The following is a 16,577-nucleotide window of genomic DNA, read 5'->3' as shown; positions in this document are numbered from 1 at the left end:
GGGAAAGCTTGGCAGATCAGACAGGATCGAGGTGCACCTCAACACGAGGTCGACTGGTTTTAGGTGTGCGTAGCAACCGATTGGTAGTGCAGGAGCGCCCATGGGATGGCTGAAAGCTGATCCAGCCCTCGTGCTACACCGCAATCCAGGGCCGCCGGCGCAAATCAGCAACTGTGTCGTCCCGCCCTTTTTTTATCTCTTTCACACTAACACCAAGTGGCCGCGGTGACGCCGAGATAATGATGATTCATCGATTCGCGCTCACCACCCTCGCTCTCTTCTTCATCGCTGCCTTCTCCCTGCCCCGTCTTGGTGTGTTTTTCTTTCTATTTTTTCCGCATTTTCTTTTTTGCAATCTATGATGCGTAGTACGGCGGACTGAAGGCTGAGGGGACAGGAGTGGAGGGGGTCACATTCGCTGGTGGGGGTACCACCAACTCAGCCATATGGACCCGAGTATCGGAGGGCTACCGCTGCAAAAAGGTGCGAGTAGAACACCTACGCTCGTGTTATGTGTACACAGTAACCGTGGTGGCCTGGGGGGGGGGCAACACAGGACATTTTGTCTCTGCAGTACTTCCCGACGCCCACCTTCGGGCAGGCGGTGCAGGCTTTGGGCCAGGGTCTGGTGGCGGCGCTCAGCACCGACCGTCGCTGCCTTCCCGCCCGTCGGTCTCACCGTACTTCCCATCTTTGCCAGCTCGGTCGTGCTGCCCTACAACCTACCCGAGCTGGGCTCTCACATTCTGGTAGACCCCTCGGGTTCTGGCCGTGTGCTGACGTGGTTCGAAGCGCTCACTCTCGCTGGTGTGCCACACGTGGCCAGGTGCTGGACCGACCAACGGTTGCCGCGATCTGGCTGGGCACTATCCGGATGTGGAATGACTCACGCATCAGCACGCTCAATCCCAGCGCGACCCTGCCAGAGAAGGACATCGTCTTGGTCATGCCGCCCAGCGTGGCCGATCTGTCGATCTTCTTTGGCAAGGTGGTGTGTTCGTTCGACACTGACTTCTGCGACGCGTTCACGAGTGCGTCGCGCAACTTCAGTAGCCTGGCCGTGGCCGTCGAAGGCCGGCTCTTGGCGGTCGCGTCCACTTCCGCCGTCGCCCAAGCAGTAACCGTACGACCGCAACGACCAGCACCAGTGTCCCCCGAGGCTTACACCCATACTTTTTCGCTTCCTCGCGCGACAACAGGACACCAACTACACGCTGGGGATCATCGAACAGCCGATTGCCTTGCAGCATTCTCCGGAGCTGACTGTGGCGTCGATGAAGAATCGGGCGGGCCACGTAGTGGAGGCGTCCGTTCACACGATGCGCGCTGCCTTGACCAACGTCAGCGACAGCGTTTCAGGTGAGTTCTCAGGCTCTTTTTTCATCAGGCCAGCCACATAATTGCTGGTATGGTCTATACTACAGCGGGTGACCTGCTCGTGAGCATCGACGACGCGGGAGCCGATGACGCATGGCCCTTCTCGTACATCATGTTCCTGGGCGCAGGATTAGTATCGTCGGACGCCGACCTCTGCCCTCTCATCAGAGAAGCAGAGCAGCTCCTCGCCTGGATCCAAATTAATGACCAGGTAACAGTCGCCCCGCCATCAGCCTCTTTCACCTTCTATTGCTTACAATTTGCCCGTGTGTGTTCGTGTGTACCCGTGTGTACCAGATCGCATCGTGGGCTGAAGATTTAGGATGGGTGCGTTGCGCTTGGGCTCCTGAGTGGCCAAACTCACATGGTGCTCACGATCTCGCATTCAAATGTGATCGTGGTGCTGCACAGGTGCCGTTGACGTTGCCGTACAAGAAACAAATAATCGACCTCTTGGGCACCCTGCTCTGCGATGGAGAGCGGAGCCTCGGCGTGGCGTGGTCGGTCGCCTTAGGTCCGCAGCAGCAAGCCCTGCCCGACTTGGCCAACGTCTACGCAAACTATGACCCACAGTTCCAGGTCAAATATTGCGCTGGCGATGAATCGACCACCGTCGAGCTGGTGGCAAAGGGTTCGTCGTGATCCCAACATTCCAAGCGGCTGCACGGTGATTGCTGACGGCTTTGTCCATTGCCTTTAGGAACCATCGACTTTGGGCTTGTGGGCTCTGGGCTCACCGCTGACCAGAAGCTGCAGATTCCAGACGCAGAGACGTTTGCCATGCACGCCTACGCACTGATCCCCGCGTATCGGGTGCGCGCTTTTTCCTGTTCCATCGCGACCTGCGTGATTATAACGTCTGTGGCTCGGTGGCGCAGATTGTCGGTGGGCCGGTCCTACAACCGGTCAACATGACTTTGTCTCTGGAGCTTCTGGCGCAGATCATGCTCAACCAGGTGGCGTGGTGGAACGACACCGCCATCGCGGCGCTCAACCCCAGTATAGCCCTGCCCAACGCGCTCATCAAGCTGGTGCTGCCATCGACGCCCTGCAGCGCGACGCTCTTGATCACTCAGGCGCTGAGCCTCGTCTCTTCTGACTTCGAATCAACGGTGCGCGGGCGCCGGCCATTCTCTCTTCTCTCTGGCACCGTGACTCATCGCACGCACGCACAGGTGGGGTCCGGAGAGTCTGTGCACTATCCCGTCGAGGACCTGCCCGACCGGGTCGTGTACGCTGCGCCAAGCGCGGTGGCATCCACCGCCGCAGACACGCTCTATAGTCTGGCGTGGCTGGTGAGCGGAGAGTACCGCGACTACCAGCTCTTCTTGGGCCAGGCCCGGCTACTGAACGCGGCCGGCAACGTCTCCAGCGCCGAGCCGGCCAACATCCACGCCGCGCTCGCAAGCCTCACATCGACCGACGAGTCCGTCCTTCTCGGTACCTGCTGCCCCGCCAATCGCAATCAAACTGCACCGCACTCATCCCCGATTGGCGTGGACAGACTCAGGAGAGGCGAGCTGGCCGGTCGTGGGGTTCTTTTCGCTGCTGTTCAGGACTACCTCTATGCAGGACTGCACCAAGGCCAAGGCCCTGGTGGAGTGGGTCTACTGGTCGCAGACCGAAGCCGTCGCGGCCAGTACGGCAGTAAGGTACCAGATCACCCATCGACGCGATGGCCAGAAAAGGTGGTGTCTGGGCTGACCACGGTGCGCATAGGTACTCGATGGCGGTCCCCGGGACTCACAAGCCGCTCCTCGCCCATCTGCTGAACCAAATCAAGGCGGTCACGTGCGACGGCAAGGCCGTCAGTCCGCTGGCCGGCTGCATCGATAACGGCACCATCTGCTCCGACCGCGGCACCTGCTTCAACGGCAGCTGCCTTGTACTTCCCCACCCCCTTGAAACTTAGCGGCCTTCTGGAGCCTCCGACCTCTAACCACTTCGTGGTGGTGGTGGTGCAGTGCAACAAGGGCTGGGAGGGGACTTTCTGCGCGCACGCAGTTAAGGAGGCGAGCTCGTCGTCTGGGCTGGACTCGACGGCGCTCGCGGCGGTGCTGGGCGCGGTGATCCCTTCGGTGGCTATCGTCCTGCTGCTCGGGCTCGTGGTTCTGTGCGTCCTGGCGGTGGCCTGGCGCCGGAGCCGCGGGCAGCGCGACCAGTGGGAGATCGACCCCAACGAGCTCGAGCTCGAGGAGCACCTGGGCACTGGCGGCTACGGCGAGGTCTACCGGGCCAAGTGGCGCGGCACTGAGGTCGCCGTCAAGTTCCTCATCATGGAGGATGTCAACAAGGAGATGGAGCGGAGCTTCGTCGAAGAGGTACGCACGCGCCCTCTCACCCGCACCACCAGTGTCATCACTCACAAGATTGAGCGATGACGCAATCACCTTGTGTGTGTGTGTGTGTGTGTGTTGACAACAGGTGCGAGTGATGACGGCGTTGCGGCATCCCAACGTGGTGCTGTTCATGGCCGCGTCGACCAAGAAGCCCAAGATGTGCATCGTCATGGAGCTGATGGCTCTCGGTTCCCTCTATGACGTACCGCTTCCCTTGGCAATCCACTCGCGCCAATCAGCTCCACCTCTTTTAGCTTTTAGCTTTTATCAACCAATGCCAATCATGTAACGGTTGTGGTGTGTGCGCAGCTGCTGCACAACGAGCTCATCCCGGAGCTGCCGTTAGCGCTGAAGGTGAAGATGGCGTACCAGGCGGCCAAGGGCATGCACTTCCTGCACTCGTCGGGCATCGTGCACCGCGACCTCAAGTCGCTCAACCTGCTGCTCGACAACAAGTGGAACGTCAAGGTCTCCGACTTCGGTCTCACCCAGTTCAAGGAGGACGCCAAGAATAACCACGGACCGGCCCATCAGATGAGCATCCACTGGACCGCGCCCGAAGTGCTCAACGAGGCCAAGGACATCGACTACGCTCTCGCCGACGTATACTCTTTCGGTACGGCGTGTGCGTGTGCGTGTGCGTGTGAGTGTGCGTGTGCGTGTGCGTGTGCGTGTGCGGTAGTGCGTGTGCGTGTGCGTGTGCGTGTGCGTGTGCGTGTGCGTGTGCGATAGTGCGTGCGTGCGTGCGTGCGTACTGATTGAGCCGCGGCTGGTGGCACAGGCATAATCATGTGGGAGCTCCTCACTCGGCAACAGCCCTACGAAACCCTCAGCCCGGCGGCGGTGGCGGTGGCGGTCATCCGCGACCAGCTGCGGCCCACCGTGCCCGAGGACGCGCCAGCCGACTTTACCACCCTCATCACCAACTGCTGGCACTACGACTCGGGCATTCGGCCCACGTTCCTCGAGATCATGACCCGCCTCAGCGCCATCGTCGGCGACCAGTCCGTGAGCCATACGTCGCATACCTCGTCCAACAACTCGAGCAGCGCGTCCGGCAACATCTTCAAGCTGCCCAACGGCAAGTGGGCCAACCACAGCCGCTCGATGCGGGGCTTGGAGGCCAGCGCCGGCGGGCGCTCTTCAACCGCGTCGTCGGAGATGGGCGATATCGCGCGGCTCACGCGCACGATCGACCGCGCGCCGGTGCCCGACGGCCGGGTGGCGATCGTGTTCACCGACGTCACCCGCGCCTCCACGCTCTGGGAGTTCAACGCGCAGGCCATGCGCGACGCGACGCTGCTGCACAACCAAGTCCTGCGCGACTTGCTCAAGCGGTGGAGCGGCTACGAGGCCATGCTGGTGCGCGAGCGCAACAGCGGCGAGGGCTCCTTCTGCATGGTGTTCACCAACGCGGTCAACGCGGTCGGGTGGTGCTCCGAGGCCCAGCAGGAGCTGGTCAAGGTCGAGTGGCCCGAGGCCCTGCTCGAGCACCCGGGCGCGGCCGAGGAGTGGGGCGACACCGACAACCGCGTCATCTTCCGCGGCCTGCGCGTGCGCATGGGCGTCCACGTCGGCGAGGCCAAGCTGGTGCGCGACCCCAAGTCCCGGCGCGTCGAGTACGTGGGCGCGACGGTCAACGCCGCAGCGCGCATCACTTCGCTCGCGCACGGCGGCCAGATCCTCGCGTCGGAGGTCGCTCTCGAGCAGCTGCGGTTCGCCGACGAGGCGCTCCTCGAGAAGGCCACCTGCGTGGGCAAGTTCGAGACCCCCGATTTCCCTACCGGTGCGTGTCCAGTCGTGTGCGCATGTGCGCTCACATCTCGGGGGGGGGGGACACAGGGCTGTGTGGCGTGTGTGCGTGTGCGTGTGCGGTGCGCGTGTGCGGTGTGTGCTTGTGCGCTCACAACTCGGAAAAACACAGGGATAAAGCTATACGACGTGAAGGCGGACGGACTGCAGGCGAGGTTCTTCGGCGGCGTGACGACGACGACGAAGATGGAGGAGTCCCAGGAGCTGCAGACGGAGGTGGGCGAGGGCATGATGTTCAAGGAGGACAACTTCCTCACGTCGGCCAACATGGTGCGCTGGATCCTCGACTTCAAGGAGGTCACGATGGGCAAGCAGGTGGGCATGGGCTCGTACGGCATGGTCTACAAGGGCGTGTGGAAGGGCGTGGAGGTGGCGGTGAAGCGGTTCATCAAGCAGAAGCTGGACGAGCGGCGCATGCTCGAGTTCCGCGCGGAGATGGCCTTCCTCTCGGAGCTGCACCACCCCAACATCGTGCTCTTCATCGGCGCCTGCGTCAAGCGGCCCAACCTGTGCATCGTGACCGAGTTCGTCAAGCAGGGCTCGCTCAAGGAGATCCTACTCGACAACGCCATCAAGCTCCCGTGGCAGCAGAAGCTGCGGCTGCTCCGCTCGGCGGCGCTCGGGATCAACTACCCGCACCCACTGCACCCGGTGATCGTGCACCGCGACCTGAAGCCGTCGAACCTGCTGGTCGACGAGAACCGGAACGTGAAGGTGGCCGACTTCGGGTTTGCGCGCATCAAGGAGGAGAACGTGACCATGACCCGCTGCGGCTCGCCCTGCTGGACCGCGCCCGAGGTCATCCGCGGCGATCGCTACACCGAGAAGGCCGACGTGTTCTCGTTCGGGGTGATCATGTGGGAGGTGCTGACGCGGAAGCAACCCTACGCCGGGCGCAACTTCATGGGCGTGTCGCTCGACGTGCTCGAGGGCCGTCGGCCGCAGATCCCCGGCGACTGCCCGCACGAGTTCAAGAAGATGGTCAAGAAGTGCTGGCACGGGGTGCCCGACCGGCGACCAACCATGGAGGCCGTGCTGGCCTTCCTCGAGTCCCTTCTCGATGGTGCGGGCGGTGGTGCGAGCACGATGGCATGACCTCGCCCTCTGCCCCACAACAACAACAAATTAATTATAATAATCGCTGACAATAATAAACACAGAACCGGTCTACTACAGCGTAGGTCAGCCCAGGGCTGTCGCTTGCAGGCGTAGTCGCGCCTCTTCTCTTTTCCGCCTGAACAGCACCACCGGATCCTGGCGCGTGCGCGGTGGAAATTGAGTTGAGTGTCGCGTGTCGCGTGTGTCGTGTTTGTGCTGTGTGTCGTGTGTCGTTTGTGAGAGGGAGAACGGGTACCACCATCTGGTCTTGTGCGATGCGACGAAGGAAGACGCACACGCGAGCCACGTTCTTCCACGAACGCATCGGCAAGTGCTGCAGGATGCGCACCCACAGCTGCACCCGCGAAGAGAAGACATACTCGTTCAGCCCTTCCATTGCCGAACCATAACCAACGAAGAGAATAAAAGAGATGAAGAGAAGAGGGGAGGGCGGACCTCTTCGGGGAGGAGGTCGGGCAGTCCGTCGGGCGGCGGGGTGGCGCAGAGGCGGGCGATATGGGCCGCGTGCTCCGCAGCCCGTGCCGCCTCGAGCTGCTTGTCTTCCTCCTCTTTTTTGAGCCTTTCCTGTCGTTGGCTCTCCGAGGCAGCCGCCCACACCGCACGGTCCATGTTCTACGTCTTCACCAACGTTTTGCAGTCCACTTATTATTAATATTATTATAAATGGTAATGAAAATTCAATTTGGGTGCGCCAAGAAATAAATAAATTATTTTTTTTTGTTTGTTTTGTATTTCCACCTTCTGGAGGAAGAGAAGAGTAAGGCAGAGCAGGGGAGGCCACACACTGGTCGAGAGAGAGGGCGTCGTTGCGCGCATGTTGGCGACATGCGGCGCTCCACTCTCTCTCTCTCTCGCTGTTCGCTCGTTGTCTGTTCCTGTTCGATGTCTCGGCCTCTCCTCCTCCTTTCGTAAGTGCTCAAGCCCGCCAAGCGCCCAGCACAGCACTCGCCTCTAACTCTCTACTTTGACAGACCAAGTCGCCGCTTCTCCCCGTCCAACTGGAGGAAACACAACAAGTTGAAGAAGAGCGATGGTGTTAGTCATCGAGCACCCACCCTCGTATCGCGCAGAGAGATATATATGAGAGCGAAGTCCCAACATGCTCACAGTGGCAGTACATAGAGGAAGAGTGGACCCACAGCAAACACATACAACAAGCGCAGGGGAAAAGGGGGCACAAAGGGGGACGAGTGCAGGGTGCGGGTACCACTCTCTTGACTCTCTCGAGCTCGTGTTTGGAGGTCATGGCGCCGCCACGCACGTCCTCCACCCGGTAGGGACTCGAGATCCGCAAATCGTCGAAAATAACGATCGTTTCGTTCTCCCATCGGCACGGCAGCCTGGAGACGGCACCATCCACATCAAAACAAAAATAAGAAATAAAAAAATGCGAGAAGAGCTCGGCCGCAGAGGAATTGGGATCTCGTGTAACGGATTGGCTGTGGTGGGGGGGGGAGCGAACGTTTTGGCGAGGGCGTTGAAGATCTTCTGTGCGTCGGTGCTGACGTTGGTGTTGATGCGGGCTGCGTCCTTTCGGGCATCGGCGACAGCACTGGCCTCCTTGGCCCTGATGCGGCCCATGTCGAGTGGCCGCACCGGCCGCACGTCCATGGTCGACGCGGGCAGGGCGGGTCCTGGCCCCTTCTTCTTGATGAAGTTGGCATTGATGATGCGGTAGGTCTTCTTCTGCGTCGGATTCATGGGGGCGTCTTGCAGGATGACGCAGTTCATCACGCGGTCGAAGGCATACACCACGCCTTCCACGCGCTCCCCAAGCGCAGTCTCCAGCGCCACAGACGAACCTATCTTCCAGTCATTCGATTGCTGCTGGCTCTGTCCGCCTTCCATAGTTCAAAGAGCTCGATCTAATGTGAACTGACCACTCGCTCGATGTTGCTTCGATTCGGCCAATGTTGGCTGAATTCGACCAGTCCTTCTCTATCTCCTTTGCCGATCTCTGACGGGGGCGTGCCGTCGATAAGAGGGGAGAGAGGAGGAGAGAAGAGATAGATCACAACGCCACCCAACTCGTTGGGATGGGCGAAGATTAATTGTTTTTCCTGTTGTTCCTTGGCCGTTGTGGTGGGGCCCAGGAAAACCGGTCTTTCGCGCTTGAGCCGAAGAGTTTTCCCCTTCGGACCCCCTACGAAAAATAAAAAAATAAAAAGTAGTACACACAGCAAGATGGTACGCGGAACGATCATGCGATCGGAAAAGTTGATTGTTGACATGTGTATGTGCCGAATAGGACGACGATGCGGAGCTTCAAATGATCAGACAGAGGCGAATGGCCGAACTGCAGGCGCAGGTATCGACTTGCGATGGCGATTGAAGAAATTTGATTGCCGATTTTGAAATGGCTGCTTCCATTTCTTCTGCAGGCTGCCGCACGCGGCGGTGCCCCTGGTGGAGGCGGCGCTGGACCCAACCCCCAGGAGCAAGAGGCTCGACAAAGGTGCACATTCTGCAACTGCACGTGTAGCGGACCCGCGGGATCTAAAGATGATGCAAACACAGGGAGATGGAAGAACGCAGACGCCAAATCCTTGCCCAAATCCTTACTGCTGAGGCCCGAGAAAGAAGTGCGTCAGATCGACCCAGACACGTTGGAGGTTTGGAGCGTAACGCTAACGTTATGCTGGTGTTGATCAAGTGGCGCGCATCAGCCTGGTGAAGCCCGAGAAGGCCCGCCAAGTTGAGGACATGATCATTGGCGCTGCCCAGTCGGGTCAGCTCGGAGGCAAGGTCAACGAGGCCAACCTCATCAGCCTCTTGGATCAGATCAGCGAGAAGCAGCAGCACACCAAGATCACGGTACGCGCATGCCTTTGAACTCTTGGTACATCCATGGATGACTCACTCACCACCAACTTTGTAACCACAGTATCAAAGGAGGAAGTGGGACTCAGACGAGTGAACGCTGCGTTCAAAGCAGTGCAACACAAGAGTGCAAGTGTTTGAGGCGCCGTTGGTGCACCCTCACGGAACCGATAAAGTCTTGGCTTCGTGTTGCATCGTAACGGTGCCTTCCCTTATCGCTCCCTTGCGAGTTACATAACAGACCTCTCTCGCCGCGGGTGGCTCGGCGGGAGAGGATGTGTCACTGGCTTGATGTGATCTGCAGAACTCGGAGTGCCGGGGTGAGTGTCGGACCTGACTGACCAACCAGCGCACGGCCGGACTCGCAGCTTCTCCCTTGCTCTCTCACGATCGCGTGCGACTGGAAGAGCGCGTGTATCAACAACGATCGTAGCGAAGACGAGCTAGGAGGACAAACGACCAGCAACCCACCGCGCATCGTTACGTTTGAAGTCGCGCTTCAAACTTCTTCATCTTCTTTTGTACCCCCCCCCACACCTCTTTCTTCTCGCAACACATCAATGGCCGACACAGCACGGAGGACCACTGCGGCCCCTGGCGGGAGGGGAAGCTTCATGCTGGGCCAGAAGCTGCGACAAGCCGCGACGCGGGTCTATCAGGTGCTGTCACAGGAGAAGCACGCGATGAGTGACTCAGACGACGACTACGACTACGGCGCCCACGACCACGGCCTTGATTTTGACAGCCTCCGCCTGGCGCTCGAGCTGAGCGTCGAGCAGCAGCTGCGCAACGGCTACGTGCTCGACCACCCCGCCGACACGTACGTCAACCCCACCACCACCCTCGACGGCGATGACGTCAGCTGCTTCATCGACGCCGAAGAGGCCGAAGCCGTGGCGGCGGCGCTGCGGGACGAGGCGCGGCTCCTGCGCGAGGCCCAGGACACCGAGTATGCGCGGGCACTCGCCCAGGACCAGATGCGCGAGCGGAGCCATCAGCAACGCGAGGCCTGGCGCAAGCTTCATCGGCGCGTGCAGAAGCAGCGGCTCCGCGCCCTGCAGGCGCGGGTTGTGCCCGAGCCCGTCGACCACGACTCGCGGGCCGGGGAGCAGACCACCTCTTCGCTGGTCCTGCGCTTCCCCGACGGCCGACGCGCCGAGCGCCGCTTCCGCGCGGCCGACCGCCTGGCCGACGTGCGCACCTACGTCGAAGCGCTGGCGCTCGAAGAGGAGCTGCGGCGGGCCAAGACAAGCGAAGGTGGAGGCGGCGAGAGCGGAGCCGAGACACAGCAGCGCGAGCTAAGCGCCGATGATGAGGTGGAGGCGATCATGGATGAAGATGACGACGAAGACACGCAGCAGCAGCACAGCCGCTTCCACCTGGTGTCGTCCTACCCGCGGCGACGACTGGCTGACCTGGGCCTCACCCTTCACGAGGCCGGGCTGTGCCCCAGCGGCGTCCTCTTTGTCCAGCCTGACGCCGAACTCTAGCCCCGGAGCTCTAGCTTTCCATCCATCCATCTTCCTCCCCTTCTTCGTTAAGGCTGCACATAAACGCTCATCTTTCCTCTTCTACCCTCATCCTCACCTGCTGCTTCAGCCCAAAGTGGCGGAAGAATTGCAAGAGTTGTTGCGGTACATTCTTGAATTTTAATGACAAGAACGTCGATCCAAATACCCTCATGCCAGTGGGACATGGCGCAACCAGGAGAGAGGGTCTACGCACTCAGAACTTGGAACCCGAGCAGCACCTTCTTTGAATCCCTGTTCTTGGTGGCCACGAAAAATGAATGTTTCACCAAAAGACGCCCTTCTCCAAAAGGGGAAAATAAATATGAGACCTAAACAACTGTAAATGAGGAAGGAAGAGGAGTCTCAAGAGCGATGGCGATGATGCTGCCTACGACGACTACGATGACGAGCTGAGCGATCTGAGCGGGTGACGACTCGCTGCGGGTAGTCTCACCGTCCCTACGGGATCACTGCAGGTACGCTTCCAGCCCACCCACCACCTACCACCTTAAAGCACAGGGCATCCACAATCGCTGCTGCAAGTGGTCCTAACCCCCCCCCTTCGGCTGGATGTCATGTGTGCGCAGACCGAGGGGTGGCGATGACCTACAACTACAATAAGTGTAGGTGCTGTGATTGTCGCGTGCCTGATTATGTAGCCTTCATCTTCACCTGCGGGATCTGCTGTTGGGGCTGCAGCTGCTGCATCTCAACCTGCCCGATGTTCTTCCGGAGGTGTACAAAGGCGTTGTGCTGATTGGCCCAAACACCGTTTCGTTTGGCAAAAAAATAGCGAGAAGCGAGGCGGTGGCCTGCAAGATTCCGTCGGGCAGGTCCACGGGGGCAACGGCATGTGTGTGGGTACGAATCCCCCCCCCAACTCTCTCGTACGCCTCGCAGATGCTCACGTTGGCGTGTGTCGTGTGTGTCACGACGTGCAGTGTTCGGCAATCATCAGGCCTTCCCCGAGTACACCATCCACTACCTGTAGTCGTCCTTGCGCCGTCGCCCCTTTCGCACTCGCCTCGTTCTTTGAGAACGCTGAGGCCCCGGCGCTGCGGCTGCCTCTCTGCCCCACGAAGCCGATGACCCCCGAACCGAAACCGGCTACGACCAGAGTTGAACCCCCGACCAGGCCCATCGGTCCCCGAAATGCTGAATGTGCCGGTTCGCCACGGCAGCTGGCAGACTCCGGTTCCAGCGATATTCTCGCGAGCGGGCTGATGGCTCTCTCTTCTCCTCTTCTATCGACGGGACTGACATCCGGACCCACAATATACCCCTCTTCCCCCCTGCATTCCTAGCCCCCTTGTGTTTGTACGACCTAGACCCACGCTTCACCGCGTGTCAACGCCCACACTTCTACATCAGCGGGTGCGACAAGAACTTCTACTGGGTCGACCAGCGCACCTTTCCCAAGGCCATCAACGTGTACATCGACAGCCATCCTTGGCCTGCCCGCCTGCTAAGGCACCCCCAACCATTGCCTGCCACCGCCACCACAGCAGCTTTTGTGTCAAGGTGGGTAATGAATGACAGTTGGCCATTAAGGGGGCAGTGCTGTCTAGTTTTGGGCTGTGTACCCATCACGATTTCAAATATTTGCCTGAACCTCGGCCACTTTGCATGAGAATATTTGGAATTCTTTTGTGGACCACTGAAAAAGGCATCTTCTGCCTTTTATTGTACGCCAAGATGCAACATCTATGGGGGCTAAAAGGGGGTAAACAAGGTCATCTTGGAGGCTCTATTTCTCTTATTTTTTTGAGTTGTGAATGTGAAAGGGGGGTAGGAAAAGATGTGGACAAAATCATGCAAAGCATACATTTCCACAAGAACAAGCTGGCAAGGTTGAAGATTAATTTAGGTTGCATATGCCATGTTTCTACGTTGTTTAATGGTACTTGAATGATGGGAGATGCGTCCATTGTCCATCTAAAAACAAAAAACTTGTGTGTGGGAAATTTTTTTTTCAAAATTGGCCCTCTTAAACAAGTGGGTCACAGCCCAAAACTAGATGGCACTGCCCCCTTAAAATCATCTGCCATTATTATGCCCATTAGGCAGATGACAGATGATTTTATGGCCATTTTTTCAGATGATTTTTATGCAGATGGCAGATGATTTTAATGGCCATTTTGCAGATGATTTTAAAGACAACAGATGACATTTATGCAGATGACAGATGATGTTGTGGCCATTTCACAGATGATTTTATGCAGATGACAGATGATTTTTATGGCCATTTTGCAGACAACAGATGATTTTTATGCAGATGACAGATGATTTTTATGGCCATTTCACTGATGATTTTATGCAGATGACATATGATTTTTATGGCCATTTTGCAGACAACAGATGATTCTTATGCCCATTAGGCAGATGACAGATGATTATGACCATTTTGCAGACAATATTACACATGAATTGCACAGACAAGAACCTTGAACTTGCAGTCATTTGAAATGAGAGGTCCAGTCATTTTGAAAAGTGATTTTGTTTGTCAGTTTAACCTCATAAAAATGGTTTTGACAACACAAAAAGGGTTTTAATTTAATAATAGCAATACAAAATTGGAAGTATCTTGAGAAATTGGCAGATTAAAATACCATCATAATGAGAGATATGCAAAGAATCAACTGTGATAATTCCTTTCGCTTAAATTTTTATTTCGTCGCGTAGTCGACAACAAGTTTCGCAGCTGCGAATGTTCGCCTTTGCGGTGGAGCGCAACCCCAGCGACACCCTGCCAGGCGAGGCCACATGGAGCGTAATCTGTCAACCAGCAGTCTCGACTCCTCGGACTCCATAGAACTTGTCATAGCTCCACCTGCCCCTCGTACGCGCCCGTATACGAACAGTTTTCAAAATGATAAATCAATCTTATAATAATCACTTTTCCGTTTTTGAGAGCTAAAATTTCTAATTTTAATAATGGCCATTTTTTGTGTTATTTACTTAAAAAAGGAAATTAATAATATTTGTGGATATCCAGAAAAAACCGTAAATGACGAGGAAGAGGATCACGAAGACGAGAGCTGCTCAGACGACGAGAGCGATGACGACGGTGACGACGATGACGATGACGACCTGAGCGACCTGAGCGACGAGGAAGAGGGCGGTGACGACTCGCTGCGGGTGAACCACCGCCCCCCCCCTACCCTCTTTCATCGCACCTCTGACAAACCGTTTGCGTGTGCATCGCATGTGTGTCGTGTGTCGTGTGTCGTGTGTCGTGTGTCGTGTGTCGTGTGTCGTGTGTCGTGTGTCGTGTGTCGTGTGTCGTGTGTCGTGTGTCGTGTGTCGTGTGTCGTGTGTCGTGTACATCCAAACAGGTGCCTGTAAGGATCCAGCTGGTCACGGGCACCACAGTGACCGTCCACGTCGACCCCAATCGAACGACCGTCCGACGACTCATGAAGCTTGCACTCGGTATTCTCTCATCTTTTTTTTTTTCCTAGGCCATGCCAGCTTCAACTGTAACTCTAACTGTGCCATGTGCGTGTCGTGTGCGTGTTGTGCTGTGCCGTGTGCGTGTCGTGCCATGTCGTGAATTGCAACAGCGCAACAGCCAGCCGGGTATTCAAAGTCTAGACAGAGACTGTGGCTTATCAACGGCGGAGCAAACGGGAGCATGCCCCTCAAGAAGGGGAAGAAGCTCGCCGACTACGGCATCGGTCCAAGTACGCTTCCAGCCCACCATCACCGTAAAGTAAAGGGCATCAACACTCGCTGCTGCAAGTGGCCCTAACCCCCCCCGGCTGGCCGTCACCGGCGGTGGTGTGCGTGTGGTGGTGCGCGTGCGGTGTGTGTTGTTGTTGTTGTGCGTGCGTGTGCGTGCACGCGCAGGCCAAGGGGTGATGATGCAGTACAACTACCAGAAGAACAAGTGCTGCGAGTGCTGTCTCATCGGCTGCCTGGTCGCGGCCTTCATCCTCACCTGCGGCGCCTGCTGTTGGGGCTGCGGCTGCTTCAGCTCCAGGTGCCGGAGACGCTACAAGAGATGTTGTGGCTGTTAACACGCGCGCGTGCCTGTGTCACCTGTACAAATACATTCTTCTCAAAACCATTGTCGTGTTGTAATACTGTGCACGTGCGTGTGGCGCGCAAGTGTTGACATGTTCGTGTGTTGTGTAATTGTGTTGTGGTTTGTTTTGTACACTGCAAAGATAAGCGTGGTGCCAGCTGGCTCTAGCTGGCGCGGCGCCACTGCCAATTCCGGGTCCTGAGCTCCATGACGTCCATGATCATGAACTGGATGCGGCTGCCCAGGTTCCACTCCTTCCCCCGGCGCAGGTAGCTCGCCACCTTGTCCATATACTCGTCCACTCCCTTCGTCATCTTCTTCTCTTTCTCTTTCTCTTTCTCTTCGGTCTTCTTCTTCTCGCTCGGCCGAGCCAGCACAAAATCGTCGACCCACGTCGCCCCGTCGTTGATGCCGTCATCCACGACGCCGACGCCATCGTCATCGTCATCGTCATCTTGGTCGACGCCCAGGTGCTCGGCGGCGCGGCGCCGGCGGCCGTCGAGCACCGGACCCACCGTGGCGAGCAGCCGGCACAGCGGCTCCACGTTGCGGCGCACGCCCTGCTCGATCGACGCGCACAGCTGGTCGAGCATCCACGTGATCTGGGCCTCGGCGACCAGGCCCACGTTGTAGAACTCGCCCAGCAGCACGACAAGCTCGATCATGCGCTGCCACCGCTCGGCCAGGACCTTGGGCGTGACGACCCACGGCCGCTCGCGCAGGTAGGCGGCGAGCTCCTGCGGCAGCAGGGCCTCGGTCTCGGCCCGGGCCGCGGCCGTGGGCGGCATCGACGCGTCCACGCACCGGGCGCACAGCTGCACGAGCGGCGGCACCTGCGTGTAGACCGCCTGCTCGAACTCGCTGCGATACTTATCGATCAGCACCGTCCTGAAGTTCTGTGTGCGTGTGCGGTGGTGCGTGTCGTGTCGTGTCAGCGTCGCACACAAGCACACGCGAACGAAGAGTGTGTGTGTGGGTGTATATGGGTGGCGTACGATTTCGCCGCGACGCCCGAAGAAGGGCGAGTCTTTGGTGAGGCGACGGCAGAGGTGGGCGAAGAGGACCATCCACGCCGGGTTGAGGCCCTGGTGGAACACCAGCTCCACGGCCTCGCTGAGGAGGTAGGGGTCCTTCATGCCCTCGACCAGCTGCGCGCTTATCGTGTCCATGTTGGTAAACGTGAGCTTGTTCACCAGCCTAGCTTCGTGTGTCGTGTGCGGTTAGTAGAGTGCACGCGGGAAACGACACATCATGGCACACGACACGACACACGACACGCGGGAAACGACACGAACGTACCCAAGCAGGTTTCGACGGTTCTCGAGCTCCTCGGTGGTGGGGACGCTCCTGCGATGGTCCACCCAGGTGAAGGGCACGGCGGCCGGTGGGGTCATCGACTGTACTTTCGCCATTTGCTTCTTTTGAATTCTCTTCTCCTGATATTTCTATGTTGTGATGTAAGGTGAAGGGAATGAAGAGAGGGCAGCCCGTCGAGGGCCGTGTTCCCCCTCGCGTTCCTCAGTTTCTTGTCTTCTTCCTTTCTTCTTGTCTTTCCCACATTCTCGTCATCTT

The 16,577-nt window shown here is 58.1% G+C and overlaps 7 protein-coding genes across 7 annotated transcripts; 4 read left to right on the top strand and 3 right to left on the bottom strand.

Moving 5' to 3' along the window:
- Window positions 1-446: 446 nt before the first annotated feature.
- ACA1_097260 (serine/threonine kinase) lies at window positions 447-6,623 on the top strand (the record flags this gene model as incomplete). Its single annotated transcript, XM_004335007.1, has 17 exons — window positions 447-483; window positions 643-749; window positions 827-1,123; window positions 1,200-1,359; window positions 1,425-1,588; window positions 1,675-1,744; window positions 1,892-2,008; window positions 2,078-2,190; window positions 2,256-2,489; window positions 2,553-2,817; window positions 2,888-3,029; window positions 3,097-3,262; window positions 3,342-3,698; window positions 3,802-3,918; window positions 4,026-4,332; window positions 4,498-5,502; window positions 5,641-6,623. 17 exons carry the CDS (start codon window positions 447-449, stop codon window positions 6,621-6,623), a joined length of 4,641 nt encoding a protein of 1,546 aa, XP_004335055.1.
- An 87-nt stretch (window positions 6,624-6,710) lies between these two features.
- ACA1_097250 (Fbox domain containing protein) lies at window positions 6,711-7,256 on the bottom strand (the record flags this gene model as incomplete). Its single annotated transcript, XM_004335006.1, has 3 exons — window positions 6,711-6,782; window positions 6,883-6,981; window positions 7,083-7,256. The coding sequence occupies 3 exons, from the start codon at window positions 7,254-7,256 to the stop codon at window positions 6,711-6,713; spliced, it is 345 nt and encodes a 114-aa protein (XP_004335054.1).
- Window positions 7,257-7,606: 350 nt separating this feature from the next.
- On the bottom strand, window positions 7,607-8,495 carry ACA1_097240 (uncharacterized protein; the record flags this gene model as incomplete). Its single annotated transcript, XM_004335005.1, has 3 exons — window positions 7,607-7,645; window positions 7,855-7,987; window positions 8,110-8,495. The coding sequence occupies 3 exons, from the start codon at window positions 8,493-8,495 to the stop codon at window positions 7,607-7,609; spliced, it is 558 nt and encodes a 185-aa protein (XP_004335053.1).
- Window positions 8,496-8,916: 421 nt separating this feature from the next.
- ACA1_097230 (Double-stranded DNA-binding domain containing protein) lies at window positions 8,917-9,564 on the top strand (the record flags this gene model as incomplete). Its single annotated transcript, XM_004335004.1, has 5 exons — window positions 8,917-8,955; window positions 9,029-9,102; window positions 9,165-9,229; window positions 9,301-9,461; window positions 9,532-9,564. 5 exons carry the CDS (start codon window positions 8,917-8,919, stop codon window positions 9,562-9,564), a joined length of 372 nt encoding a protein of 123 aa, XP_004335052.1.
- A 463-nt stretch (window positions 9,565-10,027) lies between these two features.
- Window positions 10,028-10,957, top strand: ACA1_097220 (UBX domain containing protein; the record flags this gene model as incomplete). Its single annotated transcript, XM_004335003.1, has 1 exon — window positions 10,028-10,957. The coding sequence occupies one exon, from the start codon at window positions 10,028-10,030 to the stop codon at window positions 10,955-10,957; it is 930 nt and encodes a 309-aa protein (XP_004335051.1).
- A 2,784-nt stretch (window positions 10,958-13,741) lies between these two features.
- Window positions 13,742-14,997, top strand: ACA1_097210 (uncharacterized protein; the record flags this gene model as incomplete). The annotated part of the gene is made up of 5 exons (XM_004335002.1): window positions 13,742-13,817; window positions 13,974-14,116; window positions 14,314-14,410; window positions 14,542-14,661; window positions 14,828-14,997. The coding sequence occupies 5 exons, from the start codon at window positions 13,742-13,744 to the stop codon at window positions 14,995-14,997; spliced, it is 606 nt and encodes a 201-aa protein (XP_004335050.1).
- Window positions 14,998-15,169: 172 nt separating this feature from the next.
- Window positions 15,170-16,417, bottom strand: ACA1_097200 (MIF4G domain containing protein; the record flags this gene model as incomplete). The annotated part of the gene is made up of 3 exons (XM_004335001.1): window positions 15,170-15,901; window positions 16,001-16,202; window positions 16,305-16,417. The coding sequence occupies 3 exons, from the start codon at window positions 16,415-16,417 to the stop codon at window positions 15,170-15,172; spliced, it is 1,047 nt and encodes a 348-aa protein (XP_004335049.1).
- Between the last annotated feature and the right edge of the window lie 160 nt (window positions 16,418-16,577).

The sequence above is a fragment of the Acanthamoeba castellanii genome (genome assembly GCF_000313135.1).
Source record: "Acanthamoeba castellanii str. Neff unplaced genomic scaffold scf7180000084645, whole genome shotgun sequence".
In the NCBI taxonomy this organism is placed as follows: domain Eukaryota; phylum Discosea; order Longamoebia; family Acanthamoebidae; genus Acanthamoeba; species Acanthamoeba castellanii.
This window is presented reverse-complemented; position numbering and strand designations above follow the sequence as displayed.